Below are 21,862 nucleotides of genomic sequence, written 5' to 3'. Positions count from 1 at the left end.
TGAGTCACAGTTTAAATCACACAGCATTGTCCACTTTATAAAACTGAAGCCTGTATATGGGTGTGTGAGCATGTTGAGGCCTACCTGAAGGACACATGTTTGCATCACCTTTCATGCTCTGGATCAGCCCCCTGCAAGACATGCATTGTTTTTATGAGTCAAAAAATACACATGCACAGTGCAATAACTGCACAAAGACTGTAAAGCAGGTCAAGCTGGAGGACGAATCAGTGCACGTGTGTTTTTAGCTTTGTTTTAGTGGCATTAAGAGTGACAGATTACCTGAGTGTTTGGCTGGCAGTGTCAAAGATGTTGACACATGTGGCAGTCTTCGGGTGCCAGGCGCAGTAGGGGTCTCGTGCCAGGATGCAGTCCACACACGATGAATACCTGCCACAGAAAGCTGTAGGAGACTGGACTACACCCAGGTCTGACCCAGCATACAGGCACTGTGTCTGTGGAAACGCACATGAACCACAAAGTTAATCGCATATTTATCCAAGTGACTTATAAAAATGAGCCAACGTGATCCATATTTCACATTTTCTTGGTTTCGTTCTTTACTCATCTCCTAAAACTCATTGACAATAAAATAAATTGACCTCTGAGGACAGCAGCAGGTTTTTGATGGGTTCAGCGTTCTTCAGGAGCTGGATCTCCTCCACAATATGAACCTCATCTTCAACCAGCACCGACTTGTGCAGGACACCCTTATCTAGAAATGAGAATAATAAAAATGTCAGTTATTCTGCAAAGGTAATCGCAGGAAAACTGGACTCTTTAATACATTTATCTGCAAGTTTGTGGCGAGTCGTGGCTTTCTCACTGCACAGACATTCAAAGTTGACTGACTCAGATTTGCATATTTGCCTGATAAAACTTCACAAGGAAGTGCTTGTAACGGCTTCATTTTCATTTCATCTTAACTGATCACCTGTTCCAGTGAAGATGACGTCATAAGTAATTTTGTCAAGTGCTTGGACCCTCTCCACGACAATCTGGGTGTAATTGACGTCTTTGGTGATGAGGCGGGGCCTGTTGTGGATGGGCAGGATGGGATCCTCCAGCAGGGGGTGGTCCTTAACAAACTGAAGGGTTTTGTCGGGCAAGTGGAGCGAGTTGTTCATGTTCTGCAGTCGCATCTGGTTGTTAATACACTGGTGTGGAAGACAAATAGCGATGATGTTAGTAATCAACTTCATATGACCAACGCATCCTCTTTTAATTAACATGATTACTATATTGAGTAGATCACATCTTGATTACTCATGGCATCTACTTACAGCTCCAGGACGTGGAGTAGGAGTAATGCCGTTGTACCGTACCCACTTTGTGTGGGACTGCTCCACCGTGGCCTTCTGCATGTACTTGCCCTTGGAGAAGACGTCTTCCACATCCTTGATCTCGTAGGCACACACGGCTGACAAACCCACGTTACCCCTAGGTGCATATGTCAGGAAGAGACAAGGAGAAGAGTGAAAATGAGGCAAGGGAGTGAGTTTCGAGTTCTGCATTAGGCTGGATGTGAATGCTGCTCTTTGCTTGCTTGTTTAACGCTCCCGACCCAAACCAATTCCAAACCTTGAAATCACTGACCACTGAGAGGTGAAGACTCCGTAGATGACCGTGTTTTTGCGGTCTGTCCCCTTCAGGATGAAAACGTCATGAACCACGTTGAAAACGAAGTTGAGCTCAGGCATGGAGCACACCAGCTTGGCTTTCAGAAAGGACGTCCACTTTTTCTGCAGAGTGCGCTGCCCTCCAAGGTCGCCCTGTCGTGACAATATTGGAGATATTTAGCAGTGAGGGATGAGAGGGCAGCTGGAGCAGAGAAAGAATTTCCACTTTTCCTAACATTCCTTTACATTTTCAAAGCAGTAAAACTTGAAATGAATAGTACAAAAAGAACTATCCTGTTTGTTATACTACTAACTTTGAAACATTACAATACGCTGTTATGATGTATGTTGCAAGTTAAGTGCTTGCACTGGAACAGTGTTTTATATTGTCCACGTGCCATGGGTCTCTGCATGTGCATGCTCCAATTATGAGCTAAGGTTAAATTTAAAAAAAAAAAAAAGAGGCAAAGGGAACTGGAAGGAGGAAGAAAAAAAGGAGAAAAAAAGACTTGCACAAACATACATACACAAACATGCAGGACACAGGAAATAGTGGCTAAAGATGGATGGATTGATAGCGCTGGTATGTGCAGATGGCGCGCAACGTGTACTGACCTTACAGACACGCGCCACCCTGGGGATGAACAGCTTGCCAAAGAATTCGTATTCCACCGACACCTCGGTGAAGAAAAAGTAGATTTTGTCGTCCTCGCCATCTGCTCCATTTTCCCCTTCTCTGATCACGTCGGCGAAAACGAAACTGGGTTCTGGGAGGAAAGCAGAGAAAGGTATTGGTAAGAAAAAAAAAATCCTGGAGGCCACCAGTGCTACCCCTCAACCTCCTAGTAAATTTTGTAAATTTTGAAAATACTAGGTCATTTTCAGCAAACCTGACCTCTGACGTTGAGGTCCAGGTCACTGAGATTTTAATTCATCCAAGATTTAGATACTAGATGCATCAATGCTATCAATTTCAAAATCCTATATCACTTTGTTCTCGAGTTCTGGATGGCATTTCCTCTGCCTCCAGAGGCAATTTTTAACCAGCAGCATATGTCCTTCAATGCACATCCATAAACAAATATCTGGGACTGCTTCCATTCGTGCAATATCTCTAAAATTAGAAATATCCTGTCTCAGAGTGACGCTGAAAACCTAGTTCAGGCATTAATTACTTTAAGGCCTCCTTTTAAAAGGGAGTTTTTCCTTCCCACTGTCACCAAAGTGCTTGCTCATAGGGGATCATATGATTGTTGAGGGTTTTTCTCTGTATGGATTATTGTAGTGCCTACCTGACAATATAAAGCACCTTGAGGCAACTGATTTTGTGATTTGGTGCAGTATAAATAAAACTGAATTGAACTGAGTTATCACATTCACAAACCTGGGTGTCCTGCCTGGCAGAGTGACGACAATACCCCATCAGCCTTTTACGGCCAAGGGGTAAAAACTTTAGACTGCTCCCTTATTTCCCAGGGGGTTGGCACAGTGGATGGATGTCCGATTCTGCGCAGGGTTTATGCCGCATAACCTCCCTGATGCAACCCTCCCACTTACTTGTGACCCCCTGAGACTGTGTCTCCTCCCAGAATCAAACTGGGATTTTTCACAAGTAGGGTGATATGGTACTGTAAAAAGTCTCACTGTATTCCTAAAGGTGGGATTAAGAGTCCTAAACTTTGATTAAATAAGTATGTGACACATTTAAATCTGGCACACAGGATGGAGATAATTTGGGGATCTCCCTCTGGTGACGTGTAATGCTGTGTTCATATCAGCAACAATATCATAAAAGAGCCAAGGCCAGCTGTGTCACTCTTCATCATCATCTTTGAGCGTGTGTGTGTGTGTGTGTGTGTGTGTGTGTGTGTGTGTTTGCGTGTTAACATGGGAGCATGACAGGTTGATACTTCACTGGTTTCAGGCCTACTCAGCTTTGATCTGTCACACAGTCACAAATTGGTAGCCGTGTAGTTAAAAGCACTGCTGTGTTTTCTACACGGCCTCTAATTAACAAGAGGAAGGAGGTTTTTTTTTTTCTTGGTGTTGTAGTCGATGTATTTTGCCAACCAACAAAATACATATGTGAAAGTGATGCTGCAACAACAGGTCAATAAACTGCAGCAAAGAAGGGATTCGATCAATCCAGATCCATTAACATGAGTCAGTGGCACTCGGGGGACATTTCTACAAGATGTTTTCTCAACCTTCAAAACACATTTTTAAAAGCTATTCTCCCAACAGCCTGACAATCGTTTAGTTCATTCAACTCACCATTAAGCCATGATGTGGAGTACTCTGTCCTCAGCAGAGACTGGGTTGGGGAGTATCTGGATATAATCGGTTCACTGCCTAAGAAATTATAAGCTGTCCCCGAGTACAGCACTCCATCTGATAGGAAAACAGAGAATAAAACATCAGAAAATTATTTTCCTTCTCTAAAAAAACCAAAACAAAGGGGATTGTTATGAATTTCACTGCAGCCATAACCAAAATAAGCACTTTATGAAATGAGATGAGAGAAGAGCTGGCCTCAACTCACCAGCCATGACAGTAGTAAAGCTTTGCGAGGGGTCAAAGGAGCACTTCCCTCTGCCGTCCTCGGGTTTACCGTGAAGTGAGAAGTTGCCAAAGTACTGAAAGAGAAGATTACTTATGAGATGAGGCGGCGGTGTTAATAAGTGAGTTTAAACAGTGAAGTACGGCGTCTGGGTAAAGAGCGGTTGAAAATTAACCTACCAAGTAATCACACTGAGGCTGAAAGGCGTGTGTGCCGCAGACATACAGCCGCGTGTCATCTACTGCTTGGAGCACTCGAATGTAGTTTAGACACTCCCTCTGAAAGAAGAGGGAACAAAACAAAAGGAGAATTATGACCTTGTGGTTACAGTTCGCCCGTCTAGAGTTAATGTTAGACATTTTCAAAATTAAATTACATAACTTCAGTTATTTAATTTTGTCTTTCAGAAATTTGTATTTTTCTTTGTCATCAGAGTATACATTTTTGAACCGTCACCAAACCAGTGTTTTGGGAGGTCACACTGATCTTCGGTTGCCAAATTCTAATCAGACGGACAGAGCAGCATCCATGCATGCATCCCAGCATGTAAGAGCTGTTAAACTAACCTCTTTTGATTTTCCTTTCAGCGTGCACATATTCATAGATTTTTCTGTAACTGGCCACGGAACCTTAAACAAACAGGAATAAAGTAAAAAAATATTATAATCCAGATTATTTAAAACATCCCTCCACATGCATTACCATGAATCGTTTAAGATTTAACTACCTTCTTGTTTCTGACGCTCACATTCTTCTTGCTGAGCTCAAAGATGGCCTCCCTTGCTCCCACATACAGCGCATCCCTTTCTTCACTCAGCAGTAATGTGGAGTAGTTGAAGATGCCCGGCTCTGAAAACTCCATCAGATCTAAATCTAGCAGAAAAAAAAAATCATCATAAACCATTTTTTTACTCAATAACATCTGTATTTAACTGTAGTCAGAATTTAATTTACAGCTGATATGGCTGATATGTTGAAATGAGCATCTGTACAGTAGAACTAGCTGCTTTGAGATATGGACCCACGCGCAGGCAAATAAATATTAACCAAGCCACAACAGTTTCAGCTTTCACATTCAGTCACAAGGGACAAAGTGCTAATACCCACTGTACACTGCTCTGTTTAAATTAGTGACTAGTAGGTGAACACGGTCGAACATTAAGTAGCTGAAGAGCGAGACGTTTCTTTGAAGGTGGAGCTAAACGGAGATCAAATGGACTTTTACTCATCGTGGACCCAGACACACGACTTTAGGTACATTGTTGCTGGACATTATCATTCTCTAAAACTGTCAGCGTTGTGTTTATGGTGTTTCTGTGGCCAAAAACACTTAAAAACAGCTTAAAGTTTCACTGCAATAAGCTCCTTATTTTGATTCTTGGGCTCTACTACAGTAGCTTTGCATGACTCACAGTGCAAACTAATCTTCGTTCAGTTTAAACTGTATTAGTGGAGCCTTTCAGTTCATCAACTATCTGAAACAAGTCGCTTTAAGCTCCTCCTTCTTTAGGCCAATTTTCTTCTGATTGGCTGCCCAATTAGAACAGCATGTGGCTGGCACTGCTGTGCTCACAACCAGAACTGGTCATATTAAGCACAGATGAGATCCAAGAGAATAAAATCCTATGTGAAACCAAGCATTCATGAAGCAGTAAGTGAATAAAGCTCACTACATTTTTTACTTTATTTTATGATTCCCAAAATTTTAGAACTAGGCCAGGTCGCACACCCAGGCTTGTGTAGCTGTACTGAGCGAGGTTGTTTTCTCCCCGTCCTAATAGCTGAGAGGTTTGCTGGATGAGGACCTGGAACAAAACAGTGCGCTGTCTATTTGCAGTTTATGCATCAGAAGGTGTTCAATAAACCAAACGTTTCAGACCCGGTTTTGAGAGATACTCGAAACCGTGTGAAACTAAGGTGAAACTAAGATAACAAATACTGGAAACATTGGAAAGTCCGGTTGCTCTTTATTGCGTCATTGGCTGTTTTTGTGCACAGCTGTGCATTCTTTAGCCAGCTGAGTGAAACTAGGTTTGCAGGAATAATTGGGAATTATATGCATCCACACACACAGGAGAATAAGGCAACACACTTTAATACACTTTAAAGGGACTCAAGTGTACACATGTAAGCAGGAACATTAACCAATGACAGATAATGAGGCCAGCAGAACACTATTTTCTGTGCTGTAACCGACCAAGTTGCATCAGTTCAGTCAGCAACGACAAGTGAGGCTAACGAAAGGTTTTAAAAAGGATGAAAGGAAGGATCCATGGATGTATGTATGGGCATTCTAGCTGGAGATACTGGCAAGACAAGTCCCTTGTATCTTGAAAAAAGGCCAAAACAAAAAGGGAAGTCAAATTTTCTGTTACAGAGTCATCAGGACACATCAGCGTTTACAGTGTGGTCAAAAAGGCCCCAGACCACCTCGTAAGCAATTTTTGTGATCGCATTACAGTGCATCCCTACAGCTGCTTAGCACTTATAATCACATCTTAGAGTCACACCTTTGTGCATCTCTGGGTACTCTGCATTAACATTATATAAATGAAAACTCTCATTACACTTTGCGTTGTGATTGATGGGAAAACCTGGGGGGAAGAGTTTGTGTTTGGATGGTTGTGCCAGGTGCAAGTGGGCTCATGTTGCAGGTGCCAGGTCATAAACACTGCCACCATGAAAGCAAATACCCTCACTGACTGACTGAAACAGTGACTGTGACCCAGCGAATTGAGAAACATGGTTAAAGGGTGAGCCGCGCTTGTTCTCTTGCAGAGACAGAGTTACTTGAAGCTATTTCTGTAAACGGCAGCTTGCAAACAGCTTCTGCCTGACACACACACACACAAAAAGGGATCCAACTTGAGGGTCTGTGGTGAGGTTGTCTCAAGGTAAAATTAGGCGACAGATGTTGACGTCTTTGCTTCACAGTAGATTGCTAAGTTATAACAGAGCTGTGATATATTAGAAAGTAATACAGAGAGTGCAGTTTGAGTTCACCAAGCACTGAAGTGAATGATCTTTATCACGTATTCGTGTTTCAGACTAACAAGCATTACATTCTTACATTCTCTGATTCTATCATAATAACCAGCCAGCGGCATGTTATTTCACGCCTTACCTTGATGTCTCCAGGAAGTGCGAGGCACACCGTGGGGCCCGTGTGTGGAAACCTCCAGGAGCAGCCCCAGAAACACCCCCAGCACGCCAAAGCCCATATTAGATTCTGATAACTTTGGAACTGTGAAGTTTCCTCTGCAGGGACACACAAAGACAGCGAGTAAAGCCACGCGCAAAAACCCGTTCTGACAAAGCATTTCATCACATGCCACAGACAGATCGTATCAAGCGGCACAGATGCTAAAAGGGAACAGGTGTCAACTCTAGTTCCCTCCCGCTAAGCTATCAGGGTTCATCCTCACACACAACACAAGCACACAAACAAATCAGAAATCAAAAATCAACTTTGACAAAATGATTCGATCACTTGTTGGCAAATAGTTGCAGCACTTGAAAGACTTTTTTGTGCGGTTAAATAAAGAAGAACAACAAATGTGAAGTTGAATGAGCTATCAGAGGAGTCAGTGAGGAGGAGACAGAATGAAGAGGCTGCACACGATCTAATATGACTTACAGTAACAGAAAAGTTTGTTGTTGTTGTTTTAAAAATAAGCACAAAACCACAGACACACACACCCTATCCGGAAGATTAAGGAAGAATGCAGTGTGTGATTTGGTGTGAATTACAGTTTGACATTTTCATTTGTTGTTGTGCGCAGACGGACGTGCCATCCTGCACCGCGTTATTGTTGAAGACTCAGACAGGTGTATCCGCTTGCCTCGGGCGATGATGATGATGATGATGAGGAGGATGACAATGACCAGACTGATGACAGCATTCCTGGCAGCTACCAGCTCTTATCAGATCCGGATGTTCTTTTCCATTTGTCAATTTGGAGATCGCTGTGATCAGTCTTCCTCCTAACAGCTCAGGCCTGCTGCTTTCACCTCAGGATGAGCCTGATAAAGCCTCCATTAAGCTGCTCTGTGTGCCATTTACGTAAATGTAAACGTTTCCAGGCCTGTCTCAGGTGGCTGACACTGTCACATGAAATAAACCCAAACAAATCATATTTTTGTGTGCAGCTCTGAGCTTTGAAAGTCACACATTGCCGCCGCTTCTCTTCCTTGAAATGCTGTGTCATGTTAGCATAACGAATAATACTCTGGTGTGTTCAGTCTTTTTGTTGGGATTCTTCCTTCAAATCTGAAATGGTTAATATCCTACAGTTCAACAAACCCACATTTCAAAGTTGGCAGTTTTAGGTCAGCAGCAAAGCTGGGGTAAAAAAGCAAAGCTTTAAAGCTTAAGTAAAATATTAAAATAAATCTCTAAATCTGTTCTCAATCCTGCTTGTAAAACACGCAGCGATTGCCAAATTTACTGCTCTGCAGGGGACAAAACGGGGAAAAAAAATGCAAGATTTGAGGTCAATATTATGACTGCCAACCAAACTCTTTCTGACATGAACAGAAGCTGGTTTACCTGATTTTATTTTATAAATATTAACACGGAAACAACATTACCTCTCAAAGTGATTAACGGACATAATGCAATTGCAAAGCTCAAGCACCGGAGCCCTGTTGGCGGATGGGCGCGTGCAACTCGCTGGTACCCTGCTTTGTCTCACTCATTTAACCCTTCTTTTACATAATTGGAGCAGACTGCTTACTGAGGCCTGCATTCCCTGTGTTATGTTCAACTAAAGCCAGTATTGTTGTAGTAAACAGGAAGCAGGTGGGTCAGGTGCTTTGCACAGTCGTCTCCTACGGAAGCGTATTGATCACAAAGCCGGTTTTTCTGGTTTGCACAACGGCACGATGAATGAAGTGGAAGCACCCATACAACACCGCAACAAACAAACCAAAACCAAAATAAAAAAAACGGGTGGAGTAGTCACGCATGGAATGCGATTAAGGGTTATCAGATGTCTCGTAAGATAAGGATTAAATTTCAGGTGAATACCCACAAGGCGCCACTTTGAGCAAAATGTGCATAAATGTTTTATTGGGTCGTTTGTCCTCATTTTAGACCTTTTAATTAAAATGATAGAACATCGTTTAAGCTCAAAGAACAGATAAATCACTGTCAACTACCTTTTAATGACCTACAAGCACCATTATGTCACATTCAACTCAAATATAGGTTAGTAATTAGTTATTCGGGGGAGGGGGTGATGCATCATACAGCAGCACATACAGCCAATCAATGGAGCCCACCCCCAGCTGCAGAAAAAGAGGCAGGATAATAACTGATTATTGATTTGGTTTTAAATGAGAACAAATGGCCCCAGAGGCCATGGCCCTCTTAATAATAGGTCCCCCCCCCCCTTTTTTTTCGGGGGGGGGGGAAGGTTTCCACCAACCTAATCTGGCAAAGATGGAATTCCATCCCGGCTTCAGGCATAGCCATGGACTCCACTCTGCTAAAGAGGGGGTCAAATACACAAGGACCTATTGTTTACTGAAGATGAGAGTAGCCTCCACTCTACTCCCACTCCACCACCCCCATCACATCCACATCATCACTGCAGAGCAGCCAACAATGAACAGTGAGAGAGAGAGACATCACTTCTCCCTCTCATCCCAGTCTTCTACAGCCTTGCCAATGTCTAAATGCCAGGGCAGCTTACCCACGAGGAAAGCCCAGAGCCAAACTAGTGTTTTCAAAGATCACACAAGCTCAGGAGCTCTGGATGCATCCCATTAAGATAACACAAACTGCTGGATGAGCGCAGCTGAGACTGTCTATGTTCGACCAAAAAGGACGGACATAACAACAGTGTGAAAGGACGAGATAACAATGCTTAATCTGTGCTGAAGACCCCAGGCACGCTGAATTTTTGGTTTTTGTGCCTTTGAAAGATATCCTCTCATACCAAATTCCATAAATGAAAGCCTCCAAATACGTTTAATGCTCCATCTGTGCATTCCCGATGCCGCCCATCACTATTCCGAGTCAAAGGCAAAGTTTAAGCTTCAAAACCCTCTGAGAGTCAGTGTTACAGTAGCAGAAAGCGCATACTGGCAGCTACTCTCTCCTGCTTTGAGATTTAGAGGAGTGGCCATACTGGCCGGGGATATTTAAGACTGTTACCATGCTGGCAAGTCTCTTTGAGGCCTTTGTGTTCCCCTCTCAGCTCCTTTGGCTGGGCAGGGAGGTTGACACCTGCTTGGGGCCTTGGGGTTCCCAGCACTGTGCTGTTAAATGGGCACTAATATTGGCAGGCGGCCCACTGAGAACAGAGAGGCAGAAACAGAAGCTGAGCATATCTGCAGTGTGAACTTTGAATGTCTGAGCAAAAGTAAAAGGAGAAGAAATAACAAATTCAAGTCAGTTTAAATGAAAGTAAAACGTATGTTTGCACTTCTTTTAAAGGACCAAAGATGTGTAATCTTATTTAGCTGATTTATTCCGTTTCTTATTTTGCTTAACCCAATCACTTGAGGAAAACAAGCTGCAAGTTTTTGTTTTTTAATTTGTGTGTTTAAAGTGAACATTTTTAAAAACTGCAGTTCCTCAAAGAGCCACTCGAACACTGCTGCAGTAGTGAGTCAATCTCTATACACTCCAATGTTAAAGTAGTCAACATTTTTTGTCTGTAGAGCAACTTTTTGCATTGACAAAAAGTAATGCATGTAGACGTCCGCTATCAATGGGTATGTTAACAGAAGAAATTTTTTTTACTGCCATAGTTTTGTGAGTTACTCACTCAGTGATTGTGAGCGATAGATTCTGTTGTGATCCGTGTCTGAGGTGGAGCTGAGTCAGCAAAGACCCCGACTCATCCTTCGTGATCGATTTGGAAGAACAGGCTGACATCTAACTCTCTAATGAAACGGTAGGCCGACTTGTCACATAGCCACACATGGCAGCTTTGCCACTTGCCGCTTCATTTCCAATGCAGAGAGTGCAGACAAGAGGCTCCGCATCCTGTGAGCAGAGAGTGGGGCAAAGATTCAGAGCGCAGTCGAGGGTGACGTGAGGGAATTGGACATTCAGTGCCTGCCAACAGCTCCAACTCCTCACTTCTTTTTCCCCTCTTTGCTGGATCTATTTCCATGCACTCACCCATCATCAGCATCAATGCACAGAGATGCTCTTCTTCCTTTGCCGCAGGACGTCAAGAGCCTGCAACTCATTTTTTTCTGCTCCGTTTGATGCCATTACACCAATGTGCCTAACCACGCACAAAAACTGTGTAATGGGAAATGTGCTCTAAGTAGCTCATTTTGTGGGGAGAATGTCTTTTTTCAGGATTCAGTATAACGCCCCATCTCACAACAGTAAAGAATCCTTCCAATAATTTCCGGACCCAGAACACTTCTAGCACGGGCCAATCTCCAACTCCAATACTCAAAAAGCTGTGGACTCCAGTCCACAACTTTTCAAGTAATGCCACTAACAGACAGTGAAACAAACAGAACAAACCAATCACAAACCCTTCTTGGCAGACGTAATCAGCAGGACCATCTGTACAGTATCCACCCAGCTGTGGGAATAATGATAACGCAGCACTAAGAGTGCATGATAACGAGGCAGCTTTGCACAGGGCTTGCTAATAGACCTGCCCTATCATTTTATGTCATCTAGCAACAATGGGATGATCGTAGAAGAGAAGTTATTGTGCATTGTTGTGAGGATGACCTCATTAAAACAATGGGTGATGTCTTCAACAAGTCACAGTTCTCACAATTTGCATTCCAATCTTTTGTCATTTTTTAGATTAAACCGCATCGGTGACCTATTAGCTCACCACACATTATCCTTCACATATTATTGCACATGAAATGACTAATGTGACCTTGACCTTAAGCTTGAGCGAAGAACCATTAAATTATCACTGCGTGCAAGTTTGATTAAAGTCTGATCAATACTGCAGGAGAAGTAGTGAGTCTTTCAACCTCTTTTTTTGGTTCCTGCAAGAAAAATGTAAAAAATTGTTTCTCTTCTTCTCCTCTTTCAAAACCATCTGGTTTTCTTTATGGCCGAGGTATTTCTTAATAACTTCAGCTGTATGTTGTCGTGCTATTGTGAAACATATTTGTATTTAAAAAAATAAAAATAAATAAGCCAGAGGTCTTGTATTTGAAACAAAATACAGAGACCACAGAGGATGACACACTGATGGGGACAGACATCTGCTTCAATGTCATTTACAGATTAAAAGGAGTTTAGCAATAGATGTGGCAGAAACACGAGCTTGCTCACATGCACACATGATAATGCCATCCGTAGGCATTAAATTGCTCCTATTAAACCTGACAGGGACCGTGGGGCCCATCTTAAAATACTGCCAGCTGTATCTGAGTTTTGGGTTGCGTGAGCTTCGCAGGCTGATGAACCGATTTTGACATTCTGAGATGGCCAAGGCTTTACAGACACGCTACTGGCTCCAGCTGACTATTACGCTTCGATCAGATGATCAAAGATATATTCTGTCCCCTGTTTTATGTTTTCCCCACACTAATGGGAGTCATCTTAAAAGACTACAGCACTGATTCAGCATTACAGGGCTATAACAATCTTATTAAAGATGCTTTCCTTGTAAAACATCTCGCGCTTTAAATATATGGACTGTTTTTTACTGAATTTATATATGGACATTTAAACTAAATAAACTAGAGTTTATTTACTCTGGTGCAAATCGGTTGATGAGCTTGTTAACTTGCATCTTTTTTCCCTGAACTGGTTTCCACGTGAACCAAAATGAGTCACTACCAATCACGTGAAAGCATTCAGTCTGCTTATTGGCCATATTGGCCAGCTAAATCTGCAGCCAACACCATGTACTCGTGTCACATCAAGATTAGATCAAGGCTGAACTGCTCTGGAGTTTGTTTGGAAACAAAGATGACCTCCAAAGGGTATCGGTTGTTTTGGTCTACTGAGTGCAATTATCAAGGTCAAATCAAAGGGTAAAAAACAAATCAAGGTAACAGTTAATACAGGTTTGCACTTGTTTGTTTACTTGGGTCTGAATCAGTTGAGGAGTTTGTAAAGTTGTACCTTTTCCCTGTGATATGGTTTCTTTTCACACAGAGAAAAATTTCCAAGCGAACCAAAAGGTGTCACTATGAATTACATGAGTACATCCAATCCATTAACTGGCCAGATGTGTCTGGGGCGGCAGCAACAGAAGTACAATTAATACACAAAGACGGCGTTCTGGGCTACTGGAAAACATGGAGAATGTCCATTATTTCACAGCTAGTTGCTAGCCTATAATGACCTTTGCACACCTACTCTTTTCTATTAATTTGAAAAGTTGAAATAACAATTCACGTAATGTCAGGATCTCCATTTTAATTATGCTGCATTTGTAATGTGGTTTCATGTTTGTGGGCTGTCATGAACATTTCCTGATTCCATTTTTATTTTTTATTCAGGGAACTAAGGTGTGTGATTCCAATTAACTGAAACAGAACTCCTGTAATTTGTCACATTGTATCCGGTCGTTAAGTCTGACGTCACTAGCCGTGTCTGGGCCTAAACTCCGCTGCAGGTCCATATATCAAACGATCACTATGGCATTACTGAGAGTTGAGAAACTGTCTAAAGTCTTTCATCTTTAATAAAATGATCAGCGTTCTGCTCTACCAGGTGCAACAATTGAGTTTAACATCCAGGCATCCATGAAAACGGAATTTATGACATTTAACGGAGTTAGAAGTTAGCAGGAAGTTAGCTCGCTAGCTTCTATCTAAATACAATATAGCATGTCCTGACTGCGGGGTTTCGGAAACAAATTAAAACGTACAGCTCTGTTATCACTTCCAACATAAATGAAAACAGAAAACTAAACAGCAGTGACGTTTGTAGGGTTACTGAAGTTGGGCTAGCTGGTATATAATGATGCGCTACGTGACCGCTAGCGACACAGCTATGCTAGCATAATATAAACAAGCTAACTTTTTTACACTCAATAAAAGTTAACGTGAGTGTTCTCGTGGTCAGGAACAAATGTAATCGCATGGCAGGATGCTGTAAAAGGACCAAACTTCAGCCAGGAGAACAACTGAGATAATCCATCCACAATACGAGGTTAGTCATTCATATACTGCTGCATGGGCTGGGCTGTTGTTACATCCTAAGGTTTTAAAAACTGAGCTTAAATAAATGATTAGTGGTAATAAAAGCCGAGGGAGGTCAGCAGTGATCACTGACTGTTTTAGAAGTTTTTGGAGATTAAATAGAAGAAAATACATAACATTAAACATGTTAACAACACAAAAGCCATATTAAACGCAGACTACTTTAGACCCGGAAGTAGGGCTGCTCAATTAATCGAATTTTAATCACGATTACGATCTGGGCTTTCAACGATCATTAAAAATGACTGAGCCGATTATTAGCCCCTCCCTCATGCTTTACTCTCGCGCTGCTCCATGTGGCAAATCAAGCGCACTGCTCTGCATGTCGAACACGCGTCACAACAATTAAGAGGACCCGAGGGAAGCTCGGAAAGCTAAGCAGAAGTTATTTGGAGAGGAGTGGACTGCCGTTGGTTGAAAAGAGAGGTAAAAAAAAAAAAAACTTAAGTGGTGTGGAAACATTATGGCTTCGCGGAGTCAGACGTGGATCAAGTAGACACAGTGTGTAAACTTTGCTATGGTGTCGTAGCTGCACCACAGAGCAACACTGCAAAGTTTACATTTTTCATTTATTTCTTATATTGCAAACATTTGCACTGTTATCAGTATTTGCACACTATTTTATATTATTTTTTAAAGTCATTATTCAATACATTGTTATTGTTAAACCTTTAAAGCCGGTCAGAGCAGCATGCTCGTTTTGTGTAACTATTTTTAAATCCCTGTAGAACCTGAACGCTAAGCTAGCACAATAAATATTTTTCCATATGAAACCGGAGGAGTTGTACTTACATCTTATGCCATCAGCTTGTCCTCGGTCACGGTTTCCTTCCACATATAGCTTTGCAAAAATTGCATAAAAAGCGCTTGCAGGAACAAAAACATAATATTCCAGAAACACGCTTTGCCGATCCGATCAGCTGTTCTTAACACTTCCCACATTGAAAAAGACCAACGTGAACTATCGCAAGTGACGTCATTTTTGCGGAAAATGTAGTTTTTTACTTGTAGGCCTTAGAACTCGAATTGCACTGCTGGAAATAGTTTATTTTGATGCACATGCATATTCTTTGCAAATTTGCATCATAGGATTTGCATCATAGGATTTCTTGCAACTTTTTTGTATTTAAAGTTTTGAGGGATAAACCTCTTAAATTTCTCCAAGTAGAAATATATGTAAAAACAAAAACGATTTTCAATTTTTTTTGTAGTTTATTGCACTTTTTTTGCAATTAATGTAGTTACTATGGACTTAATGCATACACATTTTTAAAATATGGGCTATAACAGTTGTATTGATGTATAGCAACTTGAAATGCTCCCACAAATGGCACTACAGCATGTAAAAAAATAATATAAGCTCTGGCGGACGAAATAAATATCGTCAAATAATCGTGATCTCAATTTCAGTGAAAATAATCGTGATTATCATTTTTGCCATAATCGAGCAGCCCTACCCGGAAGTAGGATTCGTCACGTCATCACTGAACAACCGGATTAAGTTAATATGAGTGATCCTTTATGTTTATAGTTATTACTCAAAGTTAACCCAGCTGTTGTAGCTCACTCCTATAAGCTTGCCTTATTTTTCTGAATTAATTAAACTTTATTAATTTAGTGTATCCAGTATCCATTTTACCAATAATTCAACTTGAACTGCTGGTTCTCAAGCTAAGATTTGTGCTTGTCAAAGTGAACAGTCAGACATGTATGAAGTATTGCTCCACCAATCCTGCAAACAGACTTTGATGTGATTAACTTGGATGCGATTTGCTTAACTTTTCAGGATAAATCAGCACAGCAGTTCAAGCTGTAGTTATGGTTCAAGCCATCTGGATTTCACTGAGGATTGACTTCAGCCTACAGCTTAGACTTACAAAGCCACCTAGTAAAAGCCCCATTAATTTAACAAAGTCCTCTGAAAGCCAGTGAACAGCTGTACGACCTCTGCGGCACAGCTGACTATTGGTCATATGGGAGAAAAAAATCATCTTAAAACTGCAACAGATGATACAGCAGTCACTCTACATTGTCCATGGTGATCTCACTGGGATGTGCTGGGGGAGGGGGGGGGGGCGCGCTTTAAGATCAAGGATTATCAGCAGGATGTATCAGCAGGGTTCACTATATCCATTTACATTAAGACTGAATGTTGACAAAGTGTACACTGTCCTCATTTCTGACCAAAAACAGGCTAAAAACCCATAATTTCTGGGTTTCATTTAGTTAAACAAGGTAGAATTAAATTCTAGGTAAACCATCGATGACAACCCAAATGTCTAAATTGAGGAAAAGAGCTTGTGTGAAGGCAACACTATACAGGGGACGCAAAATGGAAACCCTCCTATATAATTACTAGTTGTAGGGCCCCTGTTGAGCTAGCCTGTCGACCTAAAGTGGCCACAGCAAAGGCAAATGAGGGGTCAGGTCCAGTAAAGGGTATATTTAGTCTGCCGATGGCAAGCTTTTTAAAAACAACACGCCCTTTCCCTAAGTCACATGGCTCTGGAAAAACTTCCCTATAAACATACAGGCAAGTGAAGTAAGCTAACTAGAGGAACAAGGATTACTGTGTGGTGTTCTCTGTCCAAGTACTGAATGTGCCTCTGTAGTCTAACATGAAAACATAATCACCAGGCTCTTTTTCTTTTAATTAAAAGGAGGGAAAAAGTGGAGGAGTTTTACTATTGACATCTGTACTGGCAAAAAGAAAAAGGAACTTCTGGTGATCACCAAGAGAATATATTACAAATCTGAAATTTGCTGTTTTTTGTCATTATTTACAAGTGTTCAGAGTTTGTTTTTTTTAATACAGCAATGGTAATATTATTGGTACACAGTGCAAAATACCAAACTATTAAGAAATGCTAAGTGCTGCATTGAGAATCCATCTAATTTTTTAAGTGTTGCCACTCTGTCTGAGGTGAATAACTTCAATCTATAATATAGTTTGGGGTCACACAGAAGCCACCGCTCGCAGTAAAATCATAAACCTTTCACTTGATGTAATTTCCTTGAGGCTGCTGTGATGGGGCACATACTGTGAGACTATTTTGGGAAGCCCAGCTGAAGGTCCCAAGCTCGTGAATGGTAGTTGCATTGGTTGTAGTTTAAAAGAAACAAACAAAAAACCCCACCTTTTTAAAACAGCACCCAGAGTGGGATACTTCTCTGCAGCTGGATTTTAAATCAGCTAATGTTAGCCAACATGTTAATGACTTTTTCTGTTAAGTGGTTAAAGAGTGCAATAAGGTAAATCCAAAACAAACAAACAATCTTCCAAATTGCAGTTTCCCACCAGTCAAGGAACATTCAAAATTAGCTGTAAACATCACTGAAACCTTGCTATATTTTCTTCCGCCTTTAAAGAGGACCCCTTTCTCTTCTGCCTCTCTCTCAAAGCACTCTTCAGCAGGCACTGATTTCACGGTGGTAATTTTGGCCCGGCATAGACAAAACCCTCCTTTGGAGTGCTGTGTGAAAACTCATCCCATCGCCCACAGGATGCCACAACACTAACAGTGTGTCCTCCTGAACTTGGCAAACCAGTACATAAAACACTAATTTCACCGTTTCCTTCGCAGCACTCGGAGAGGGATAAACACGGAGCCAAGAGAAAAACTTCAAACTCCTCTCACACCAATTTCTCGTGATCTGGCCTGCAGAATTAGGTCAAGTGTTCACTTCTCACAAGTGTCGCATACACAGTTTACAGTGAAAGTAGCAGATTAAAAATAAATCCAATACAAAAGGTCCATTTGTCACCAGCTGACTTTAATTATAACAAATGTTTAAATATTCAACCGACCGCCATACGCCCCCTGGCCTTATGCACACTGTAGATAGCTTTATCATGTGACTGTTGTCCTATCTAAAGTATACATATAACATAATAACTGAAATAACAATAATAAATAAATGTATAAAAGAAACATGAACAAGAGGAGCCTACAGAGCTCATTTCGGAAAAGCAGTGTGTTTGGCACAACAGTGCATTCAGATCATAATTCTGATAGCAAAAAGCTGCCGAACAGGACAAGATTTAAGAAACAACACCCCCCCACAAAAACGAATGTTTTCACCAGCCAAAATGGATTGTAACGCTACAAATTCGGTAATAGATCACAGCTGATTTAAAACTACCTCTACAGGAATAAACTACCATTTTAATGCATGTCTTTGGTGAGCGGAACATTTGTCAACACTTTGCTAATCAGTCCTATTTCTGTTAAGCACTTTTGGTGTTGATCACAACAGCTGAAAGAGGTGCGGGCTGATGGCTGCGGCTGGAAACTGCATTATGTTGATAGGCCTCGAGCTGCTGAGGGGGAAAAGCAAACATCCCACAGGTGTTCGGATTCTTTTCATAATCGAGTGTGGCTGAGCGACGCATCCTGTACTGACAGTTTGCTGGGAGCGAGGCTCCTGTGACTTCACTCCATGCTGCCAGCTGATGTTTTCAGACTTTATCTCGTCAGGCCTCCCTACCTGGAACGCTAACTTTGTGTATTTTGTGTACGTTTTAGAGCCGAGATGAAATTGCGGCGATTGTGGTTCAAACATTCACTCTCACATTTAGCAGTTTCTTAAGGGAAGTGGTTTTCAAACAGTCTGTCGAGTCTGCAACCACTGCAGGTGGAGCAGGGACGAGCAGAACGAACGAACACTGAGTGAGGAATTTTTCAAGAGAAAGAAACATTTAATTTCATGAAAATTAAAAAGAAAAAAAAATGAACTACTTCTTTTTAGCTTTGGTCTCAGATTATAAATGAACACGTTTTAGCTCAAACAATTACTTACGGGTCTGTAAGTAACAAAAGAAGAGTTTATTCTTGCTTTACTGGTTTTGAGACGAGAGAAAAAGACGCTATGGCTACTAATTTTAGTATACCTGCATCTTCTATCCCATTTGGTGATTCTGCTGCTCTTGCAAACCGTAACCCCACAAGCTCAACACAGCTTTGAAAGTTGCTTAGAAAGGTAGTGAAGCTGGGCACGCTAGCATTTAAACATGCAGAGCACCAAAACAACACTTCTGCTCTCCTGTTCAAGTTTCAGAAAGTTGATAAAAAGACACCACCCTCCAAACGCTTTCAGGTGCCAAGTTTCTGTCTATCTTCAGCCACCCGGACACCACTTTGGCATATGGAGAAATTCAAAGCTTGACAGACCTGCCGTGCCTAGTTACGGTAGCTAAGCTGTGACTGGACAATTGCTGTCTGGGGGGGCCTGAGTAAAGCCAGAGTGAAAAGCTAGTTGCATGTGTACACAATACCCGTCACTACATGCATCATTAGATAACAGTAATTAAGGCAACGCAGACCGATAACTTGCTTCCAAGCAGACGCAGAACAGAAGAATCACGACTGGAAAAGCAAAGAAACACCGAATCTCATAGAGGAAAGCACAAGGGAATGATGGGTGGGGGAAAAAAGGAAGTTGCAAAAACAAAAGGATTCAAATCAGAATCAGGCTGTCCAAGTGAGATCATGCAAGGGAAACGCGCACACACACACACACACACACACACACACCAAAAAACAGTAAAGCCCCAAAGTGGTTACAGGGGAAGGGGGTTGGAGAAGGTTGGAGAAGCATGCAGCATTCGTGTTGAAGCCTGCAAGCCAGCGAGCAGTGCAGTGTTGGTCTGCACAGCAAACAGGGAGGGGAAGGAGGGAGAGGAGTTGAGTTTCTGACCTGTGAATCCTTAAAGGATGCGACGCTCTTCCTCCGGAGAGAATTATAAAATTCTCAAGCTAGGGAGGGGGGGAAGAAGACAGAGAGATCAGACATGACATTCATGTAGTGTGTGAGAGCCTACAAGAGGAAGAAGGTTCAATGTGGCTAGGTCTTTTTTTTTTTTTTTAGACCATGGTGACACAGATATAGTGATGATTCAATGCAAACCATGTTGTATATTCAGAATGACAGTAAATAACATTTATAGAAAGATGAAGCAATAGCCACACACACACACACGCACACACGCGCGCACGAACGCACACGCACGCACGCACACGCACGCACGCGCACGCACGCACACGCACACGCACGCACGCACACGCACGTGTGTGGATAATCATTTTTTAAAAAGACAAAACAATTATATAACAACTTAAATATCCACAAAGACTGTATTATCATGGTGATATCATATTAGAACCAATAGTGAGCGGCCAGTTATGACCATTAACCTCAGCTAAGGTTCCACTTCCTTTCCAGCCTTGCATGTCAAACAACCACATGTAAATAAAGAAGTATTTGCTCTTCCACACTGAATTTTATTTGCTTTGTGTGTGCTAATCTCATCCGTCACGGCCAAGCCTCAAAACCTTATAACTTCTGTTCTGCATAATTTCTAAAGAATCATCACTTTAATAAAACGACAAAAATGTTTAATTCTGCATCAGACAAAACGCTAAATTAAATCTGTTCCTTTAATTTCATAAGTTTTAGTAAAGAAATTTAAGTCCACAGCTTTCAGGCTGTATTTTGCCATAGCAGTGCTTTGAGGTAAATGCTACAATGCCATACAATGACAATGGCCATTTTCTTAGCTTAGCATGTTAACACTGAACTGTAAAGCTCAGTAGAGGCTCTTGGGAATGGTATTAATTCTGTGAATTAAAGAAAGACAGAGGTTCACAGTTAAAACACCTTAATCTGACAATAAATGTGTACAGGACTGTGCAAAAGTCTTGAGCCACCCTTGTTTTATGTTTGTTTGTTTTTTTAAATTTTCCTTCCAAGAAGCCAGATTTTGTCTTTGATTGATTGATTTTGTCTTTGGACACTGGCTGCTTTTCCCCCTCATTTTCAGACGAGTCCTTGTATCGCAGCACTTTCAAGGAATGTTTTTTGTTTGTTAAGCCACTTAACACTGACCTCTGAATCACTCAAGCATAAAAAAGGCACCTAACTCAAAGAACCAGTGTTGTCTCTACACATGACAATTTAGGAATCTTCAGGCACTTTGTTACCAGCAGCCTGTTACAAAAAGCACGTCATCTTCAGTTAGAGCTGAGAAAAATGCCAAAGACGAGGTACTTTTCTTGGTGTGCAACCTTTGAACGAATCTGAGGAAACTGAACAAGCAAGAAGTGACAGGCCTCAAAGCTACACACATAAAAATAAAAAAATAATGTCACACTATCTGCAGCAGATGAACAGTATCTGAAAGCCACGTCCTTAAGAAATAGGGAAAAAAATCCAGCAAAGAACAGTTTGTGGAAGAGCTTTGGAATATCCTTCCAGAAACCTGGGGAATTGTTCCTGAAGAAAGTTAAAAGAAACTTGAAGAAAGCTTGCCTAATCTGTTTTACTAGAATATATTAAAACATGAGTGCCTTAAGACTTTTGCACAGTACTTTAAATAGAATTCTAGGAGCAGTAAATGTACACTAAAGGTCAACCTTTTGGTTATGCTTCACTGTCTACTTCGTGAACTTCTTATTAAAAGCTAAATTCTTAACCCATCTGCTTCCTCTGGACTGCGTAGCTGTTTGTTGTGCTGCCACTCAGTGCA

At 41.5% G+C, this 21,862-nt stretch overlaps 1 protein-coding gene across 8 annotated transcripts in view; it reads right to left on the bottom strand.

Annotated features, from left to right (window-relative positions):
* Nucleotides 1–21,862, bottom strand: part of sema4d (sema domain, immunoglobulin domain (Ig), transmembrane domain (TM) and short cytoplasmic domain, (semaphorin) 4D) — a 41,355-nt gene that overhangs the window by 5,919 nt on the left and 13,574 nt on the right. For 4 of the 8 annotated variants that reach the window (XM_086300949.1, XM_086300950.1, XM_086300943.1 and 1 more), the window contains exons 3-15: nt 7,304–7,437; nt 4,907–5,052; nt 4,746–4,808; nt 4,359–4,457; nt 4,162–4,255; nt 3,894–4,010; nt 2,235–2,386; nt 1,582–1,772; nt 1,284–1,440; nt 935–1,157; nt 603–715; nt 283–455; nt 85–131 (exon numbers count right to left, since the gene is read on the bottom strand). In XM_086300949.1, the coding sequence (XP_086157075.1) occupies nt 85–131; nt 283–455; nt 603–715; nt 935–1,157; nt 1,284–1,440; nt 1,582–1,772; nt 2,235–2,386; nt 3,894–4,010; nt 4,162–4,255; nt 4,359–4,457; nt 4,746–4,808; nt 4,907–5,052; nt 7,304–7,437 (1,709 nt within the window). Of the gene's footprint in view, nt 1–84; nt 132–282; nt 456–602; nt 716–934; nt 1,158–1,283; nt 1,441–1,581; nt 1,773–2,234; nt 2,387–3,893; nt 4,011–4,161; nt 4,256–4,358; nt 4,458–4,745; nt 4,809–4,906; nt 5,053–7,303; nt 7,438–20,034; nt 20,094–21,862 lie in introns of all 8 variants that reach the window. The other 4 variants (XM_086300947.1, XM_086300948.1, XM_086300945.1 and 1 more) reach the window with 2 other exon arrangements.

This window comes from Aulonocara sp. 'chitande type north' Nkhata Bay, linkage group LG7 (assembly GCF_057382095.1).
Source record: "Aulonocara sp. 'chitande type north' Nkhata Bay isolate Kocher_YH1m ecotype deep benthic linkage group LG7, A_spYH_male_GT1.1, whole genome shotgun sequence".
NCBI classification, from domain to species: domain Eukaryota; kingdom Metazoa; phylum Chordata; class Actinopteri; order Cichliformes; family Cichlidae; genus Aulonocara; species Aulonocara sp. 'chitande type north' Nkhata Bay.
This window is presented reverse-complemented; position numbering and strand designations above follow the sequence as displayed.